The 20,492-nt window shown below is 43.8% G+C and overlaps 1 protein-coding gene and 1 pseudogene across 1 annotated transcript; both read left to right on the top strand.

Moving 5' to 3' along the window:
- Nucleotides 1–7,110: 7,110 nt before the first annotated feature.
- LOC132211271 (taste receptor type 2 member 16-like) lies at nucleotides 7,111–8,043 on the top strand. Its single transcript, XM_059656033.1, has one exon. The coding sequence runs from the start codon at nucleotides 7,111–7,113 to the stop codon at nucleotides 8,041–8,043; it is 933 nt and encodes a 310-aa protein (XP_059512016.1).
- A 7,221-nt stretch (nucleotides 8,044–15,264) lies between these two features.
- Nucleotides 15,265–16,201, top strand: LOC132211270 (taste receptor type 2 member 16-like; annotated as a pseudogene).
- Nucleotides 16,202–20,492: the final 4,291 nt, after the last annotated feature.

Here is a 20,492-nt window from a genome sequence, read left to right as displayed (position 1 = left end):
TTACCCACCCCCTCCTGCCCCCCAACCCTCCCCGGCCTTCCCACTGTAGTTTGACAGTCTGTTTGATGCTACTCTGCCTCTGCATCCATTTTTGTTCATAAGCTTATAATGGTCTTTATTATCCATAAATGAGTGAGATCATGTGGTATTTTTCTTTCATTGACTGGCTTATTTCACTTAGCATAATGCTCTCCAGTTCCATCCATACTGTTGCAAATGGTAAGAATTCCTTCTTTTTTACAGCAGCATAGTATTCCATTGTGTAGATGTACCACAGTTTTCTAATCCATTCATCTACTGATGGGCACTTAGGCTGTTTCCAGATCTTAGCTATGGTGAATTGTGCTGCTATGAACATATGGGTGCATATGGGTGCAGATTGATGTTTCTGGTTTCTTGGGATATATTCCTAGAAGTAGGATCACGGGGTCAAATGGGAGTTCCATTTTTAGTTTTTTGAGGAGTTATTGAAGAGACTATCTTGACTCCATTATATGTTCTTTCCTCCTTTGTCAAATATTAATTGAGCATGTTGGTTCGGGTTGATATCTGGTCTGGATATTCTATTCCATTCATCTATTTGTCTGTTACTGTGCCAGTACCAGAAAGTCTTGAGAACAGTGGCTTTGTAATACAGCTTGATATCTGGTATTTAGATCCCACCTACTTTGTTCTTTCTCAGGATCACTGCAGCTATTCGGGGTCTTTTTTATTCCAGATGAATTTTGGAGAGTTCGTTCTAGATCTGTGAAATATGCTGTTGGTATTTTAATGGGAAGTGCGTAGAATTTATAGATTGCTTTGGGTAGTATGGACATTTTAATGATGTTGATTCTACCAATCCATGAACATGGTATGTTCTTCCATCTGTTTATGTCTTCCTCTATCTCTTTTTTCAACGTCCTGTAGTTTTCTGAGTAGAGGTCTTATACCTCTTTAGTTAAGTTTATTCCTAGGTATCTTAATTTTTTTGGTGTGATGGTAAATGGGATTGCTTTTTTAGTCTCTCTTTGTGTAAGTTCACTATTGGTGTATAGAAATGCCATAGATTTCTTGGCTTTGATTTTGTGTCCTGCTACATTACCAAATTCATTTATTAAGTATAATAGTTTTTTGATGGAGTATTTAGGGTTTTTTATGTACAATATCATGTCATCTGCAAATAAGGACAGTTTACTTCTTCATTTCCAATTTGGATGCCTTTTATTTCTTCTTCTTGTCTAATCGCAATGGCTAATACTTCCAGTACTATGTTGAAAAGGAGTGGTGAGAGTGGCCATTCCTGTCTTGTTCCTGTTCTTAGGGGAAATGGTTTTAGTTTTTGTCCATTGAGTATGATGTTGGCTGTGGGTTTGTCATATATGGTTTTTATTATGTTGAGGTATGATCCTTCTATTCCCACTTTGCTGAGAGTTTTTATCAAAAATGGGTGTTGGATTTTGTCAAATGCTTTTTCTGCATCAATTTATATGACTATGTGGTTTTTTCCTTTCAATTTGTTTATGTGATGTATCACGTTTATTGATTTGCAGATATTGTACCATCCTTTCATCCCTGGGATAAGTCCTATTTGGTCATGGTGTATGACTTTTCTGATGTACTGTTGGATCCGATTTGCTAAGATTTTGTTGAGGATTTTGGCATCTATGTTCATGAGGGATATTGGCCTGTAATTCTCTTTCATTGTGTTGTCTTTGTCTGGTTTTGGTATTAGGGTGATACTGGCTTCATAGAATGAGCTTGGAAGTGTTCCTTCCTCTTGAATTTTTTGTAGTAGTCTGAGGAGGATAGGTTTTAGTTCTTCCTTGAATGTTTGGTAAAACTCCCCTGTGAAGCCGTCTTGTCCTAGGCTTTTGTTTTCTGGAATCTTTTTGATGACTGCTTAAATTTCTTGCACAGTTATTGGCCTGTTGAGATTTTTAGATTCTTCCTGATTAAGTTTTGGAAGGTTGTATTTTTCTAGGAATATGTCCATTTCCTCCAGGTTGTCTAGTTTGTTGGAGTAGAGTTGTCAATAGTATTTTTTAACAATCCTTTGTATTTCTGTGGGTTCTGTTGTTATTTCTCCTCTTTCATTTCTGATTTTGTTTATTTATGTCCTCTCTCTTTGCTTCTTGGTGAGCCTGGCTAGAGGTTCATCGATCTTGTTTATCCTTTCAAAGACCCAGATCTTGGTTTCATTGATTTTATGTATTGGTGTGTTTTTTTTGTTTTTTTGTTTTTTTTTTTTGTCTCTATGTCATTTATTTCTGCTCTAATCTTTATTATCTCCTTCCTTCTGCTCACTCTGGGCTTTTCTTATTGCTCCCTTTCTAATCCTTTGAAATGTAGAGTTAGATGATTTACTACCATTTTTTCTTGTTTTTTGAGATAGGCCTGCAGAGCTATAAACTTCCCTCTCAGGACTGCTTTCATTGTGTCCCATAGGTTTTGGATTGTTGTGTTTTCATTGTCATTAGTTTCCAGGATGTTTTTAATTTCTTCTTTGATCTCATTGGTAACCCAATCAATATTTAATAACATGCTATTTAGCTTCCAAGTGTTTGAGTATTTTGGGTTGTTTTTATTGTAGTTTATTTCTAATATTATGCCATTGTGGTCTGAGAAGATGCTTGGTATGATTTTAATCTTCTTGAATTTGGGGAGGCTTTGTTTGTGACCCAATATGTGGTCTATTTTTTAAAATGTCCCATGAGCACTTGAGAAGTATGTATATTCCGTGGCTTTGGGGTGAAATGTTTTGAAGATGTTAATTAAGTCCATCTGATCTAGTGAGTCATTTAGGATTGCTGTTTCTTTGCTGATTGTTTGTCTAGAGGATTTATCCAGTGATGTCAGTGGTGTATTAAAGTCACTTACTATGATTGTATTGTTGTCAATCTCTCCCTTGATATCTTCCAGGAGTTTTTTTATGTTTTTGGGTGCTCCTGCATTGGGTGCATATATGTTTACCAGGGTTATATCTTCTTGTTGTATTGATCCCTTTAGTATTATGAAGTGGCCTTCCTTATCTCTTGTTATGGCCTTAACTTTGAGGTCTATTTTGTCAAATATAAGTATTGCTACCCCAGCTTTTTTTCATTTTTCATTTCCATTTGCCTGAAAGATATTTTTCCATTCCTTCACTTTCAGTCTGTGTGAGTCCCTTCTAATGAGGTGGGTCTCTTGTAGACAGCAAATGTATGGGTCATGTTTTTTTATCCATTCAGCCACTCGATGTCTTTTGATTTAAGCATTTAGTTCATTTACGTTTAAAGTTATTATTGAAAGGTACTTGTTTGTCGCCATTTCTATTTTTTTGTGCCTTTTTTCTTTCTGAGCTTTTTATTTCTTCTTTTTAAACCAGTCCCTTTAGCATTTCTTGCATTGCTGGCTTGGTGGTGATAAACTCCCTTAGCCCTTTTTTGTCGGTGAAGCTTCTTATTTCCCCTTCAATTTTGAATGATAGCCTTGCTGGATAGAGTATTCTTGGATTCAGTCCTTTGCTTTGCATCACTTTGTAAATTTCCATCCATTCTTTTCTGTCCTGATGTGTTTCTGTTGAGAAATCATTTGATAATCTAATGGGAGATCCCGTGTATGTAACTTTCAGTCTCTCTCTTGCAGCCTGTAAGATTCTCTCTTTGTCCTGAACATTGCCATGGTAATTCTGATGTGTCTTGATGTGGGTCTTTTCGGGTTCACCTTGTTTGGGACTCTCTGGGCTTGTGTGACTTTTTTCTTCCCCATCTCAGGGAAGTTTTCTGATATTATTTCTTCAAATAGGTTTTCTAACCCTTGTTCATCTTTCTGTTGTTCTGGCACCCCTATTATTCGTATGTTGTTTCGTTTCATGTTGTCCCATAGCTCCCTTAGGCTCTCCTCCTGTCTTTTAATTTTTTTCTCCAATTGCAATTCAGTTTGGGTGTGTTTTGCTTCCCTGTCTTCTAATTCGCTAATTCAGTCCTCTGCTTCTCCTAGTCTACTGTTGAAACTTTCAATGGTGTTTTTTATTGCAGCTATATCACTCTTCATTTCTTCTTGGTTCTTACATATGTTATTGATTTTTCATCCATTTCTTTTTTATTCTTACATAAGTTATTGATTTTTTTCATCTGTTTCTTCTTGATTCTTGCATAAGTTGTTGATTTTTTCCTCCATCCGGTTTATGCATTCTAGGACCCTTAACCTGAATTCTTTTTCTGTCATGCTACCAGCCTCTGCTTCACTTAGCTGCTTTTTTGGTGAGTACTCCTTTTCTTTCTTTTGGGGGTCTCTTTGTCTACCCATGTTTGATCTGACCAACATATCTAGATGTTGAGTCATTCAGGTGCTGCTCCTTGTGTGGCAGTGACTCCTCGGGCTGTGGTTACTCCTCGGGCGGTTGTGGTAGCAGCTGCTCCTCAGTTGGCAGCAGCTCCTCTGATGGGTGCTATTCACAGCTGTGGTGGTTCCTCTGGCTGGTGGGGGGAGGCTTCCCACACAGCTGCTGTCCCTCAGACAGAGGATGTGCTCATCACAAGGCTGCTGTTCCTTGGATGAGGGTGGGCTACACACGCAGCTGCTACTCCTTGAACTGGGGCAGACTGCTCACATGGCTGCTGATCCTTGAATGGGGGCTGGCTGCATGCTGCTGTTGTTCCTCTGATGTGGTGGGCTGCTTGTGGGGCTACTTCTCTTGGACTTTGACAGGTTGATTGCAAGTCTGTTGCTCCTCGGATGGGGGTGGGCTGCTTGCAAGGCTGCTGCTCTTTGGATGGGAGTGAGCTGCATGGGTGGCTGCTCCTCCTCAGATGGGGACATGACACTCACCCGGCTGTTGCTCGTTGGGCAGTTGCAGGCTGTTGTGGCTTTGCTCTCGGACCGGTGCTTGCTGCACAGGGCTGCCACTCCTCGGACCTGGGTGGTCTGCTCGGGTGGCTGCTGCTCCTCGGACCGGGGTGGGCTGCTGCTGCTCCTCAAATGGGGACGGGCAGCTCGCAGAACTGCTGCTCCTCGGATGGGAGTGGGCTGCTCACACAACTGCTGTTCCTCAGATTGGGCAGGCTGCTTGTGCGGCTGCTGCTGCTCGGACTAGGGCAAGATGCTTGTGCAGCTGCTGCTCCTCGGACTAGTGCAGGGTGCGGGCTGTGCGCAGCTGCTGCTCCTCGGAGGGGGGCGGGCTGCGCAGGGCTGCCGCTCCTCAGATGTAGGAAGACTGCTCGTGTGGCTTCTGCTCCTCGGAGAGGTCGGACTGCTCGCGTGGTTGCTGCTCCTCGGACAGGGAAGCGGGCCACCCACACAGCTGCTGCTACTTGGACAGGGGCAGGCCACATGAGGCTGCTGCTCTTAGGCTCGAGGCAGGCTGCTCACAGGGCTCATGCTCCCTGGACAAAAGCGTGCCACTCACGTGTCCGCTGCTCATTTGGTTGAAAAAATAATGTGAAAAGAAGTAGGAAATAAAGTAACAAACAAAAAATGGAGAACAAAGAAACAGCAAAAAAAAAAAAAGCAACAAGTAAAAGGGGAAAACGAAGAAAAAAGCAAAAAAAAAAGCTAACAAAATAGTAGTAAAAAAATAAAAATGAAAAATTGAAATGTCATGCCTTTGGCTGGCTTAAGATCCCAGTTTTCTGGAATGTCTGTGATTTTTTTTGCTGTGGTTGCTGGGACTGAAAGCCCCTCTATAGGCCAGACCCTGTTAACTCCCAGGGACTAATCAGATTATTTTAGTCCTTCATCTCATTCAGGGTGGAATCTGGGTATGGCTGTATTTCTTGCCTGGAGGCTGGAGGGAGGGGTGGGGTTATAACTTTAGGAGAAAATGGCTGCCCAGGTCCTGGGTTCAGGGGTGACTCAGCACTCAATTTGCTGTCACCTCTCCTGGGCCCCCTTCTATCCCCAGCCTCTCCCCAGATTCCACTTGTCCACACCTTCTCCTGATCTTCAGCACAGGTGAGTATCTGTATCCAAAATGTCCTATGAACAGAGTTCAGTGAAAACAAACAAACAAACGCCGGCCGCAGAAACAGGGAAGGCTGAGTCTCTGTAAGCTCTACTCTTACCGGCACTGCATGGTCTGGTCAGCTCTTCAGGCTGCCACTTTTAGGATCAGTCCTCCGTAATTACGGAACCCAGATCTCAAATCCCCCAGTGCCAACAGTCCACGCATCTCCTTTCCCCAGTCAGGGGCTGTGCCTTTCCCAAGAAATGCGGCTGAGTGCCGCGTGGTCTCCCTCTGACCCTCTGGGCTCAGAGGTCTGGCAAACTTTCCTGCCCAGATCCCTGGTTTTTACCTTTCCAGGGGAACTCTGCCCTTCCAGGCTGCAAACTGTCTCACCAGCTGAGTATACTTCACCAATTCAGGGTGGGTGTTATTAGTTTCAGCTGCTCACTCCATTTGTTCCCGGGACAAGCCCTGGGACATTGCTGCCTATTCTGCCGCCATCTTGTCCCCGTGTAGTGATTTCTTGAGTTGAAGAATTTGACAGGCAGCTATGAAGTGGTCTGTATTGGAGTGTGATACATGAAGGTCTGGGGTTCCAGCAATTTTGTGGGTAGAATCTCAGAGTAAGGACTTTTCTTTATTATTTTTTTTATTCACACTCATACTTTGGTTGCTGCATCGACACACAGCTCCTATGGAAGCTGGGGAGACAGGGATTCAGAAGTTGTCATGATTACAGCACTCAGTAAGCAAAATAGATATACCACCCAGGACATGAAGGAACAGTGAAGGATTTGTCTTTCCCGTGGTTCAAATTGTAGGTTAGAAAAATGAGTCTATCATTTAAAAGAGATGGGGAAATAAGTTAAAGACAAGACACCTCACAGAGATAAAGAGGAATCAATGGCATGGTTAAGAAACAGGCATTTCATTTATGTGAATAATCAAATAACCTCGCAAGCAAAAATCCACATTCAAATAACATTTCCCTGCATCCCAGGTCTGATAACAAACCAGCAAGTGAAGCATAAGCAAATTCTGCAGATAGGAACATGCAAAATCAAAATTGAACTAGGGAAAATTTGCACCCGTAGAGAGGTATTTTCTTGCATGAGACAATAGTGAGGCCAGGAATGTATTTTCTACTTGGATATTGTTGCAGAGACTCTGGGTCTGTGTGCAGGAAGATACTTTGCAGTGGAAGAATGATACCCAACCAACTCACTGTTTTCTTCATGACCATCTATCTGCTCGTGTCCTTGACAATAATTGTGCAGAGCAGCATAATTGTTGTGGTGCTGAGCAGAGAGTGGGTGCAGGTCAAAAGGCTGTCACTTGTGGACATGATTCTCATCAGCCTGAGCGTCTGCCGCTTCTGTCTACAGGGGACATCAATGCTGTACAATTTTTGCTATTATTTCAACCCTGACGATGACCTTTGGTACATTGCAATCATCTGGGAATTTACAAATACTCTTGCATTCTGGTTAACCAGCTTGCTAGCTGTCATCTACTGTGTCAAAGTCTCTTCCTTCACCTACGCCATCTTCCTCTGGCTGAGGTGGAGAATTTTGAGGCTGGTTCCCCAGCTGTTGCTGGGCTCTGTGATGGTATCCTGTGTGACAATCATTGTTTCAGCTCTTAGAGTTGTCTTCTTCAAGAGTCAGTTAATATCCATGAGGCAATGGCCTGGAAACAACACAGAGACTGAGACACTTAGGACATTCCTGGAGAAAAATTATGGACATCAGCTTCTGGCAACATTGTTCATTCCTTTCCTCCTGTTCCTGATCTCCACCATCTTGCTCATAGCCTCATTGTGCCAACACTTGAGGCAGAAAAGACATCATGACACTGGCCACAGCAACTCCAGCATGAAAGCTCATGCCACTGCCCTGAGGTTTCTTGCCTTCTTCCTCATCTTCTTCACCTCTTACTTTTTTACCATAATCATCTCCACTACATATTACTTCAGGCATAAGAGTTACTGGTTCTGGGCCAGCGAAACTATCATCTATGCTACGGTCTCTATTCATTTAACTTCACTAATGCTGAGTAGCCCTACATTGAAAAAGGTTTTAAAGGTAAGCTGCTGTGGCCCAAAGCTGCCTGAGGCTCCAGGTACAACAAGAACCTAATCAAATGGGATCTTGCATTGATGCAACTAATACCAACTGCCAGCTTTACTCTTCACAATCCTATGTAATAGTACTGTTCCCTAAATGCAAGCAAACCCAAGCAAGCCTCGTTCTCTTCCATTCACAGACCGAATGGAACCAGTCTTTCTCTATTCTATGCCACTCCGATCTTTTCCTCTTCACAGTCCGGAGGTTGGTCGCAACTTTCTCATGACTTCCCCATCTCTCCTCAGTCTTCTCTATCTGTGGAGTTTTACTTTCAGTGTATTCTACACAAGAGAGCCAAAATTATGGTCTGCATACATTACATTTTTTTATCCTTTTCATGAATACCAATTGCTTCACACATTAATACAAATAGCTTCCCCACAATAATTTATTGCCTACACCCTGAAGGTTCTCCATGCTAAGGTCTCAATTAATCAATTTTTCTAAATTTAGACAGGAAAATGTCTGGCCATCTTCCTTTCTCTCTGTTCTTTCTGGGCCTTTATCCAAATGGCATAACTTTTCTTATTTGTTTCTCTTCCACACAATGTGACTTTATTCCTTTAAAACTAAAGTCAAAACTTAACTCTTCTTTCATTTTCATTTGGCAAGACATTACATTCTCCCCAGAATAGCAAACTACATACCCAATCTCGATTCTTCCTAGAACATCTCCAAATATGGTCAACTTAACTGCCTCAATTGCATATGGTTTCCATTGGCAGGATCAGGATTCTTGCCTCTCAATTGTACTACAATTAGGAATAAATTATCTGGAAAGATTCCCAGATTGAGACTTAGCTGGTTTTCTTCCATATTTAACCCAGATGTCATCTAGGAACTCTTCTTACATCATAAAATCTGAGTGATATTGACTTAAACTCTCTATACTCTTCTATTTCTTCCTCTGCAACAGTTCAAAACCCTCCCAAATTGACAAGAACATAGGAACCATATAATAATCAATTGTAAACCACCTATGGGACTTTTCTGTTCTTTATAAGTTCTTTTCTGCTTCCCTAATCCCCTTTCCCTTCAGGTTATCTCAAACCCCTTTTCTTTAGGACTCTGTCTCACTATCTCCCCATGGCATCTCTCTCATCATTTCTGTCCTCTTCACCCTCACCTACTAGCAACAAAGTATCTTGGACACAGCCAACTCCCAGGCTTTTGGGTCTCAGCTGCCATCTGCTTCAGGCATCCTATCTAATAAAAGAGAAACATGGTAATTGGCGTATGACCGCTACCCTTCCCATTGGCTAATCAGTGAGATATGCAAATTAACTGTCAGCCAAGATGGCGGCTGGCAGCCAGGCAGCTTGAAACTAACATGAGGCTTGCTTGCTTCAGTGACGGAGGAAACCAACATTCCCCCCCCGCTTTGCCGGCCTCTGAGCCTGCAGTTTAAGAAACATTGTAACAAATATAGAAGCTAAATAAAACCGCAGAAACCTGCTTTCAGCAAGCGCGGGATCTCAGAGCTGGAGTTGATACAGAGTTTCGATTATAGAACCCAAACAAACCAGATACCTTCTTTCAGCAGCAGAAGCCTCAGAGCTGGAGCCAGAGCTAAAGCTGGCCCAGAATAAAAAAAAAGAAAAAAAGGAGCAGTTGGGAGCTTCAGTCGGCCTGAAAACAGCCCTCAGCCCCTCACCCAGACTGGCCAGGCACCCCAGTGGGGACCCCCACCCTGAAGGGTGTGTGACCAGCTGCAAACAGCCATCATCCCCTCACCCAGGATGGCCAGGCACCCCAGTGGGGACCCCCACCCTGAAGGGTGTGTGACCAGCTGCAAACAGCCATCATCTCCTCACCCAGGCTGGCCAGGCACCCCAGTGGGGACACCCACCCTGATCCAGGACACCCTTCAAGGCAAACCAGCCAACCCCACCCATGCACCAGGCCTGTATCCTATATAGTAAAAGGGTAATATGCCTGCCAGCACAGGGATCAGCGGAGCCGAGAGGCTTCCCGGCACCGGGATCAGCGTGACAGGGGGCAGTGACCAAACCCCCTGATCGCCCTGCAGCTCTGTGTGTGACAGGGTGTGGCACCCCAACTCCCCCCCCCCACGGGCCCTGCTCTGTGTGTGACGGGGTAGAGCCATAACCTCCCTATCGGCCCTGCCCTGAGTGTGAGAGTGGCAGCACCCCAACCACCTGATTGGCCCTGCTCTGTGGGTGATAGAGTGCGGCACCCCAACCTCCCTGATCCGCCCTGCCCTGAGTGTGACAGGGGGCGGTGCCCCAACTCCCCAATCAGCCCTACTCTGTGAGTGACGGGGGGAGCTCCTCAACCCCCTGATGGGCCCTGCTCTGTGTGTGACAGGGGGGAGCGCCCCAACCCCCCTGTTGGGCCCTGCTCTGTGCATGACAGGGTATGGAGCCCCAACCCCCCTGATGGGCCCTGCTCTGTGCATGACAGGGGGTTGAGCCACAACATCCCCATCGACCCTGCCTTGAGTGTGACAGGGGGTGGTGCCCCAAACCCCCAATCAGCCCTACCCTGAGCGTAACTGAGGGTGGCATCGCAACCTCCCTATCTGCCCTGCTCTGTGCATGACAGGGGGCGGCGCCCCAACTCCCCAATCGGCCCTGCTCTGAGCCCGACCAGGAGCTGCACCTAGGGATTGGGCCTGCCCTCTGCCACCTGGGAGCAGGCCTAAGCCAGCAGGTTGTTATCTCCCGAGGGGTCCCAGACTGCGAGAGGGCACAGGCCGGGCTGAGGGACCCACCCCCCTGCCGAGTGCACAGATTTTTGTGCACCGGGCCTCTAGTTAATAAATAATAAGGGTGTTTTTCCTTAAGACAGCTTCATCTCTTAAGGCTTCCTGGTGCCAGAAGTTAAGTATATAATTTTTATTCTCCTTTCATATAAGTATTGAGCATATCTGGAAACTGAACTTCTGCATCTGCCATTAGAAGACTGAAACACATACAGAGGGAAAACCATCCTATGGGTAAAAGAATGCAAGTATTTCAAGCTTGGCTATGACGGGAACACGTAGGCCCTGGAGTGGAAATTTGTGATCTGGTCTTGGGTCTATCACTCTGATTTGTCTCCCAGTCAAGTCATCGCTTGAGTTAATATTTGAAACTGAGGGTGTGAAATATAAGCACAAATGGAAAGACCACTGTAACCAAAGACACTGTGCCAATTGGCACATCTCAGCAGCATCTTTACCATTGCGCAGAAAGGGGAGTAAAGCCTATTTTCCCACTTCGCAGCAGCTCGCCGTGCAGCCTTGGCATCTCCCAAGCACCAGTGGTTGAACTATAGTAGAAGGTGGGATGGAACCTGGTGGATGCGGTGATGTCTGTGGAACAAAATCATAACTAGATGATGTGGGACTGAGGAGAAATAAAAGATAGATATCAGCATTGAGTTATCTTCCCAGACACTTCTTAGAATGTTTAGTAGGCTGCTAAAAGGTTGGGTTGAGGTAGAGGGCAGGGGTGCGCTAGAAGAGGTCAAAAGGTGGAAAATGGGAACATCTGTAATACTTTCAACAATAAAGATATTTTAAGAGATATAGTCACTTAGCAATTTTCAAGTGTATAATATAGTATTGTTAACTATAATCACAGTGCTGTGCATTTAATTCCCAGAGCCTACTTATCTTCTTAACTGCAACTTTGTACCCTTTGACCAATATATTCCAAATTTCCCCATGCTCCAGGCCATAGTGACCAGCATTCTACTCTGTTTGTACAAGTTTGGCTTTTTAATATTCCAATCTAAGCAATATCATACAGTATTTGTCATTCTCTGTCTGATGTACTTCAATTAGCATAAAATCATATTGTTGCTAATGATAGTATTTATTCCCTTCTTTGTCAGGGCTGAATAATATTTGTGTGTGTGTGTGTGTGTGTGTGTGTGTGTGTTGTGTGTGTGTGTGTGTGAGAGAGAGAGAGAGAGAGAGAGAGAGAGAGAGAGAGAGAGAGAGGGAGAGAGAGCTCCACAAGGTGAGAATAGGAAAATAACGAATTTTGGTAGGGATTGCATTGAATCTATAGATGGCTTTGGGTAATATGGGCATTTTAGCAATATTAATTCTTCCAATTCATGTCTGTTAAATTGTGGTGGCTCAAGGCAATTCCATAACCTGATAATCCTTTCCCTATTTACCAAACTTTACCTTTGATATGCCTGTATGCATTGCAAAAGGGCAAATGTATATTCAAGTAAATAAATAGTGAACCATCCCAGAAGTCCATGTGCCTCTTCAATAAAAAGGTCTCTACCTGGCCCCCAATGCCTTCTAAATTCATATTTCTTGTATAGTATTTTCATTTCTACATTGGCACCTCCTTCAGATCCTGAACCCCATTGCTAGGGTTGTGGCAAGAGAGGAAGGGAGAGGGATAGAGAGAAAAACACTGATCACTTACCACCCCTATGCGCCCAGACTGGGGATCAGTCTTGCAACCTAGGTGTGTGTCCTGACCAGGAATTGAACCAACAACACTTTGTTGTATTGGATGATGACCAACCAACTGAACCACCTGGATACGGCCAAGTGTAATATTTTAAAGATATGGTTTACCTTTGCATCATGAGTTCGGTGGTTTCTTGTTTTATGTTTAAGAATTCTTGCCGGGAGCCAGTTCATCCTTGCTGTTTCAAGGGACCTGGCATATATGGCATACGGTTCTTAATATGTTTGCTCACCTTCTTGGGGCTGTGTTTTAACCAAGGTCACCTCTCCGAGAAAGGTTGAATCCCCAGGTAGGGATTTTCCCCTGAAGTTAGGGAGGGAATAAAACCCCTCAACTAAGTGCCAGGCGGGTAATTAATCCCTTTAACTACGAACAATCATGCTTAAACTACATAATCTTTTCTCCCTGGAATGGAGATAAGAAACGCCCTAACCTTTGTAATAGAGATTGATAGGATTGAATCAACTGGTATAAATACAGTTGTAACAAGACAGAAACACTCAGAACTTAGAACACAGAACTCAGAACACAGAACTAAGGACACAGGGCTTGGAAGACAGGACCAAGAGAGACAGAGCCTAGGCACAGAACCTACACAGAACGTTCTCTAGAGACAGAAGAACTTCGCTGGCGAGAGCATGCCAATAGATCCTGGACTGAACCTGACTATAGAACATGGCAAGAGAACCTGACTAGAACCTGATGACTGAACCTGGCTGGAGATCTGAAGCAGAACCTCTCTGGAGATCTAGACCAGAACTTGGCTGGAGATCCTGGCTAGGCTGCTGATCAACTGAATGCTGTCTCCGTGTCATTCCTTCTTCGCCGACTCCGTCCACACCTTTGGGGACCCCTGGACCCGCTGGGGTTGGACCCCGGCAAATTCTAACCTTTATGCTAGATTACTTCTGTTTTCCCTTCCTTCAATAATTAAAGTCCATGGGTGATAAGCACAAGCCTGATGCTTATCACACCTAGAGCCAATGACGCACTTTGTTTATCTCACCAAGTAACAATTACTAGAATTCTCCTCTCATTTTTAAAGTCACTAATTTAATATTTGGTGTCTATCCGGTATAGTTTTTCTGAATTAATTTCTTGCATTTATTCTCTATCCTACCTAGATAGCTATGAATTAATTTCTAGATATTTAGAAGTAATGTGTAGTTTGTCCATTGTCCAAAACAGCACTTGAAGTCTACAGATCCACAAGTTCCCGCCTTGTAGGGATCCTCTTGCCTCTAAGCCTTTTAATTCTCAGCTTTATGTTACAATCTACCACACAACAAGTGTCACTTCCACACAAGCAACACTGGCTACTCAAGAATGTGGTTCCAGAATCGAGATAGAAAAACACTTGTCTTCAGGAAGGTGCTATTGTAGTTGTTTGGGCAACTACAAACCCAATTTTCCTCTGCTGAGATTACAAAGGCTAGAAGGACAAGTTGCCTCAAACAGCTCAGAGTGTGAACACAGGTCTTCACCACAGACCACTGGCTGCTTAGCTCAGGCTCAGGGTCTAGGATGGGCTTAGAGCAGCATGAGCACGTGACAGGGATGGTGCAGCAAAGGCCATGCTATGCTGCTGGAGAAGGAAGCAGCTGGCAGGTGCAGACGCTTCAGCAGGTGCCAAACAGATCAGATCATCCTTCATCCACTGGCATCGGACTTCCTTGTGAGCCCACAGATTCTTCCAGAAATATCTAATGGGCACTTTCCAGAAGAGTGCAATTTTACAAAACCAGATTACACCAGAGTCCATGGCATTTTATGTTAATATCATCAGTGATCGATTTGACTCCACAGTCTAGTCAGAGAAAAAGAAGCACAAAGATAATAAATTAAAAAAAAAAGTGAGCAAAGCTACTAGGCCTTCCTATGCAATGGGCTTAATTTTTAAAAATTGTTTACTCCTTTATTTTGAGCAGTGTGAGCAGGAACAGAAAGAGCTTAGCTATGTAAGGAGAAAACAAATCAAAGCAGTGATATTAATGGGATAAGAATAACCCTCAAAGATATAAAAAGGTCAACTCTTTTGAACTGGAAGATCAACAGCAAAGGTGCCACACCTCGACGTAGGGAATGCAATGGGGTCTGTGCGGTGGTTTCTTGAGTTGAAGAATTTGACATGCAGCTATGAAGTGGTCTGTATTGGAGGGTGATACTTAAAGGTCTGGGGTTCAAGGAATTTTGTGAGTAGAATCTCAGAGTAAGGACTTTTCTTTATTATTATTTTATTGACACTCATACTTTGGTTGCTGCATCTACCCACAGCTCCTGTGGAAGCTGGGGAGACAGGGATTCTGAAGTTGTCATGATTTCAGCACTCGGTTAGCAAAATAGATATATCACCCAGTACGTGAAGGAACAGTGAAGGATTTCTCTTCCCTGCAGTTCAAATTGTAGGTTAAAAAAATGAAGCTATCATTTAAAGGAGATGGGGAAATAAGTTAAAGACAAGACACCTCACAGACATAAAGAGGAATCAATGGCATGGTTAAGAAACAGGCATTGCATTTATGGGAATAATCAAATAACCTCAAGAGCAAAAATCCACATTCAAATAACATTTCCCTGCATCCCGGGTCTGATAACAAACCAGCAAGCGAAGCATAAGCAAATTCTGCAGGTAGGAACATGCAAAATCAAAATTGAGGTAGGGGAAAATTTGCATCCATAGAGAGGTATTTTCTTGCATCAGACAATAGTGAGGCCAGGAATGTATTTTCTACTTAGAAATTATTGCAGAGATTCTGGGTCTGTGTGCAGGAAGATACTTTGCAGTGGAAGAATGATACCCAACCAACTCACTGTTTTCTTCATGACCATCTATCTGCTCCAGTCCTTGACAATAATTGTGCAGAGCAGCATAATTGTTGCGGTGCTGAGCAGAGAGTGGGTGCAGGTCAAAAGGCTGTCACCTGTGGACATGATTCTCATCAGCCTGGGCGTCTGCCGCTTCTGTCTACAGTGGTCATCAGTGCTGCACAACTTTTGCTCCTATATCAACCCTGACGCTGACCTTCGGTACATAGCAATCATCTGGGAATTTACTAATACTCTTGCATTTACTAATACTAATACAGCTTGCTTGCTGTCGTCTACTGTGTCAAAGTCTCTTCCTTCACCTACAACATCTTCCTCTGGCTGAGGTGGAGAATTTTGAGGTTGGTTCCCAGCTGTTGCTGGGCTCTCTGATGATTTCCTGTGTGACCATCATTGTTTCAGCCTTTAGAGATGTCTTCATCAAGAGTCAGTTAATCTCCATGATTCAATTACCTGGAAACAACACAGAGAATGAGACACTTAGGACATTCCTGGAGAAAAATTACATATATCAGCTTCTGGCAATGTTTCTCATTCCTTTCCTCCTCTTCCTGACCTCCACCATCTTGCTCATAGCCTCATTGTGCCAACACTTGAGGCAGATACGTCATCATGACACTGGCCACAGCAACTCCAGCATGAAAGCTCATGCCACTGCCCTGAGGTTTCTTGCCTTCTTCCTCATCTTCTTCACCTCTTACTTTTTGACCATAATCATCTCCACTAAATACAGCCTAACGCATGAGAATTCCTGGTTCTGGACCTGCGAAACTATCATCTATGCTACAGTCTCTATTCATTTAACTTCACTAATGCTGAGTAGTCCTGCGTTGAAAAAGGTTTTAACGGTAAACTGCTGTGGCCCAAAGCTGCCTGAGGCTCCGGGTACAACAAGACCCTAAGCAAATGGGAGCTTGCATTGATGCAACTAATACCAACTGCCAGCTTTACTCTTCACTGTCCTATGTGATAGTCATGTTCCATAAATGCAAGCAAACCCAAGCAAGCCTCGTTCTCTTCCATTCACAGGGCCATTCATCTCTAAACAGCCAGTCTTTCTCTATTCTATGCCACTCCTATCTTTTCCTCGTCACAGTCCTCAGGTTGGTTGCAACTTTCTCATGACTTCCCCAGCTTTGGAATTTACTCCCAGTGTATTCTACACAAGAGGGCCAAAATCATGGTGCCCATACATTACATTTATTTTATCCTTTTCATGACTGCCAGTCACTTCACACATTAATAGAAATAGTTTCCGCACAATGGTGAAGGTTCTCCATGCTAAGGTCTCAATTAATCAATTTTTCTAAATTTAGTCAAGAAAATGTCTGGCCATCTTCCTTTCTCTCTGTTCTTTCTGGACCTTTATCCAATGGCATAACTTTTCTTATTTGTTTCTCTTCCACACAATGTGGCTTTATTCCTTTATTTAATTTTTAAACTAAAGTCAAAACTTAACTCTTCCTTCATTTTCATTTGTCAAGACATTATATTCTCCCCAGAATAGCAAACTACATACCCAATCTCGATTCTTCCTAGAACATCTCCAAATATGGTCAACTTAACTGCCTCAATTGCATATGGTTTCCATTGACAGGATCAGGATTCTTGCCTCTCAATTGTACTACAATTTGGAATAAATTATCTGGAAAGATTCCCAGATTGAGACTTAGCTGGTTTTCTTCCAGATTTAACCCAGATGTCATCTAGGAACTCTTCCTACTTCATAAAATCTGAGTGATATTGGCTTAAACTCTCTATACTCTTCTATTTCTTCCTCTGCAACAGTTCAAAACCCTCCCAAATTGACAAGAATATAGGAACCATATAATAATCAATTGTAAACCACCTATGGGACTTTTCTGTTCTTTATAAGTCCTTTTCTGCTTCCCCAATCCCTTTTCCCTTCAGCTTATCTCAAACCCCTTTTCTTTAGGACTCCGTCTCACTATCTCCCCATGGCATCTCTCTCATCATTTCTGTCCTCTTCACCCTCGCCTACTAGCAACAAAGTATCTTGGACACAGCCAACTCCCAGGCTTTTGGGCCTTAGCTTCCAGCTGCTTCAGGCATTTATTAGGGTGTTTTTCCTTAAGACAGCTTCATCTCTTAAGGCTTCCTGGTGCCAGAAGTTAAGAATATAATTTTTATTCTCCTTTCATATAAGTATTGAGCATATCTGGAAACTGAACTTCTGTGTCTGCCATTAAAAGACTGAAACACATCCGGAGAGATAACCATCATATGGGGAAAGGAATGGAGGTATTTCAAGCTTGACTATGAAATGAATGCATAGGCCCTGGAGTGGAAATTTCTGATCTGGTCTTGGGTCTATCACTCTGATTTGTCTCCCAGTCAAGTCATCACTTGAGTTAATATTTGAAACTGAGGGTGTGAAATATGAGTACAAACGGAAATACCACTGTAACCAAAGACACTGTGCCAATTGGCACATCTCAGCAGCATCTTTACCATTGCACAGAAAGGGGAAGGAAAGCCTATTTTCCCACTTCACAGCAGCTCGCCGTGCAGCCTTGGCATCTCCCAATCTCCAGTGGTTGAACTATAGTAGAAGGTGGGATGGACCCTGGTGGATGCGGTGATGTCTGTGGAGCAGAATCATAACTAGATGTTGTGGGACTGAGGAGAAATAAAAGGTAGATATCAGCATTGAGTTATCTTCCCAGAGACTTCTAAGAATGCTTAGTAGAATGGTGAGGAGGTGGGTTGCAAGAGTTTAGTATCCTGACAGAGTAAGTGGGAGAGAAGCCAGTTGCTGCAACCTTTCTAAGCAAGGGTTCAGGAATCTGAAGAAGAAGCTGCAACATAAATGAATACACTACACAAGAAATATAAATTGAGAAGGCATGGGTCAAGGCAGGCGGAGGCCTCAGCCATGATTTGGAGTGGGCTTCCCAAATCTCCCTACCCACGGCTTCTTATTTTCTAGAATATACATCTGCCCTTTAGCAAAGCAAATAGATATCAATGGTAAGGTTTGATAAACAATAAAGAATTATCAGCTTAGGGTAGTGGTTCTCAACCTTCCTAATACTGCAACCCTTTAATACAGTTCCTCATGTTGTGGTGACCCCCAACCATAAAATTATTTTCATTGGTACTTCATAACTGTAATTTTGCTACTGTTATGAATCGTAATGTAAATATCTGATATGCAGGATATATTTAGGTGACCCCTGTGAAAGGGTCGATCGACCCCCCAAAGGGGTCGTGACCCACAGGTTGAGAACTGCTGGCTTAAGGCATTGCCTTCGGCAATTTGGCCAGCAGCAGGGTAATATAATGTTGATTTTTTTTTCAGCCCTGCTGAATGTCAAAGTCCATCAGCCTTCTGAGAACTTCTCGCATTTATTATGACCTGCTGTTCTTAACCACCAGCATATCTCCCTTTTTGTTTTAAGAAACTTAACAAGAATATATGCCATTTGCAGAGCTCTGGTCCTTTTAAGATTTTTAAATTCAATGAAAATGACTGAGTTTTATCATGTCCTTTTAAAATTGTTGTCAGGCATCAAAGGAACTAGTTTGCAGTAAGCTCCCTTTTGGGCCATCAATTCTTTGAGTCCCCTTTCCAATCACTGTCCAAGTTTTTATGGGTTCCCTTCTCAAACACTGTCCCCTGTGACATGACAACAATTTTCTTCCAGTTCTGGATGGTGGACAAATAGTGGGCAATGGCAATCCAGGTCCACCTTCTTTAGCTTGGTCCAGGGTAACCTACACCCATGCACAGCTGATGACTGCTAGCATGGAAAGATGTCTTTACCGTTCCCCATCTCTGGCCTGTTTCTCCTCTGTCTCATCAGCATGTAGCGTGGGGCCACTGCTATCTGTGGTTGGAGTAGTTGTCTGTCTGCAGCCTCGGGTACATGGGGAGCAGTTCCTCTCTCAGATCCATTGTTGCAGGAATCCACATGGCTTGGAGGGGTTTTCTGGAAATATATAAGCATATCCTTGGCCACAGGTTAATGAAGGGACCCTTCCATAAACTGAACTCAGGATCTTTTCATTTTGCCAAACCATTTTCCTTTGGCTTATTTTGACACCTTGTGTGTCTTGCCATCAGCATGACAAGTGAAAAAATTTTAAAGTTAAAAATGTTAACGTGAGAAGACAAGATGGCGGCGACATAGGCAGACACGTCCCAGGTAGTGTCCCGGAGCAGATGGAGTAAGCAGCTGAAACTAATAACACCCACCCCGAATTGGCGAAATTACTTGGCTGGTGAGACTGTTTGCAGCCGGGAAGGTAAAAAAAAAAAACAGGGATCTGGGCAGGAAAGTTTGCCAGACCTCTGAGCCCAGAGGGTCAGAGGGAGACCATGTGGCAGACAGCTGAGTCCCTTGGGACAGGCACAGCCCCTGACTGGGGAAAGGAGATCTGAGGGATTCCTGGCGTCGGGGGATTTGAGATCTGGGTTCTGTGATCACAGAGGACTGAGCCTAAAGGGGGCAGCCTGAAGAGCTGACCAGACCATGCAGTGCCGGTAAGAGAAGAGCTTACAGAAACTCAGCCTTCCCTGTTTCCACGGCCGGCGTTTGTTTGTTTTCACTGAACCCTGTTCATAAGACATTTCAGATACAGACACTCACCTGTGCTTAAGAGAGGGAGAAGGTGTGGACGAGTGGAATCTGGGGAGAGGCTGGGGAGGGGGGGGGGAGAGGTGGCAGCGAATTTAATGCTGAGACATCCCTGGGCCCAGGATTGGGGCAGCCATTCTCTCCAGAGGGTGGGAGACTCCTCCACCTAGCCCCCAGGCAAAGAGCACAGCCACACCCAGTTTCCACCCTGAATGAGATGAAGGATTAAGTAATCTGATTAGTCCCTGGGAGTTAACAGGGTGTGGCCTATAGAGGGATTTTCAATCCCAGCAACAACACAGAGCAGGGTAACGATTAAAGAACCAGCTCTGGACAGTTGACCTCCCCAAACCAGTTTTAAGTGCAATAGAGAAAATAAACCCTTGCTACTGCATAGAGAAACCTTATAGCCTCAGAGGCCAACCCAAAAATACTGCCACCCAGAGGCTGAGCCACAAACTGACTCTTAGCTAAATACAAATTAAGGCAGTCTGGGACACAAATACGGCCTGCTTTAAAATCAGGGCTGTGGTTTACAACATGGAGGAACAGTGTATCGCAGGGAAATTCAACACTCTCCTGAATACTTGGC

This window comes from Myotis daubentonii, chromosome 10, assembly GCF_963259705.1.
Source record: "Myotis daubentonii chromosome 10, mMyoDau2.1, whole genome shotgun sequence".
Classification (NCBI taxonomy): domain Eukaryota; kingdom Metazoa; phylum Chordata; class Mammalia; order Chiroptera; family Vespertilionidae; genus Myotis; species Myotis daubentonii.
This window is presented reverse-complemented; position numbering and strand designations above follow the sequence as displayed.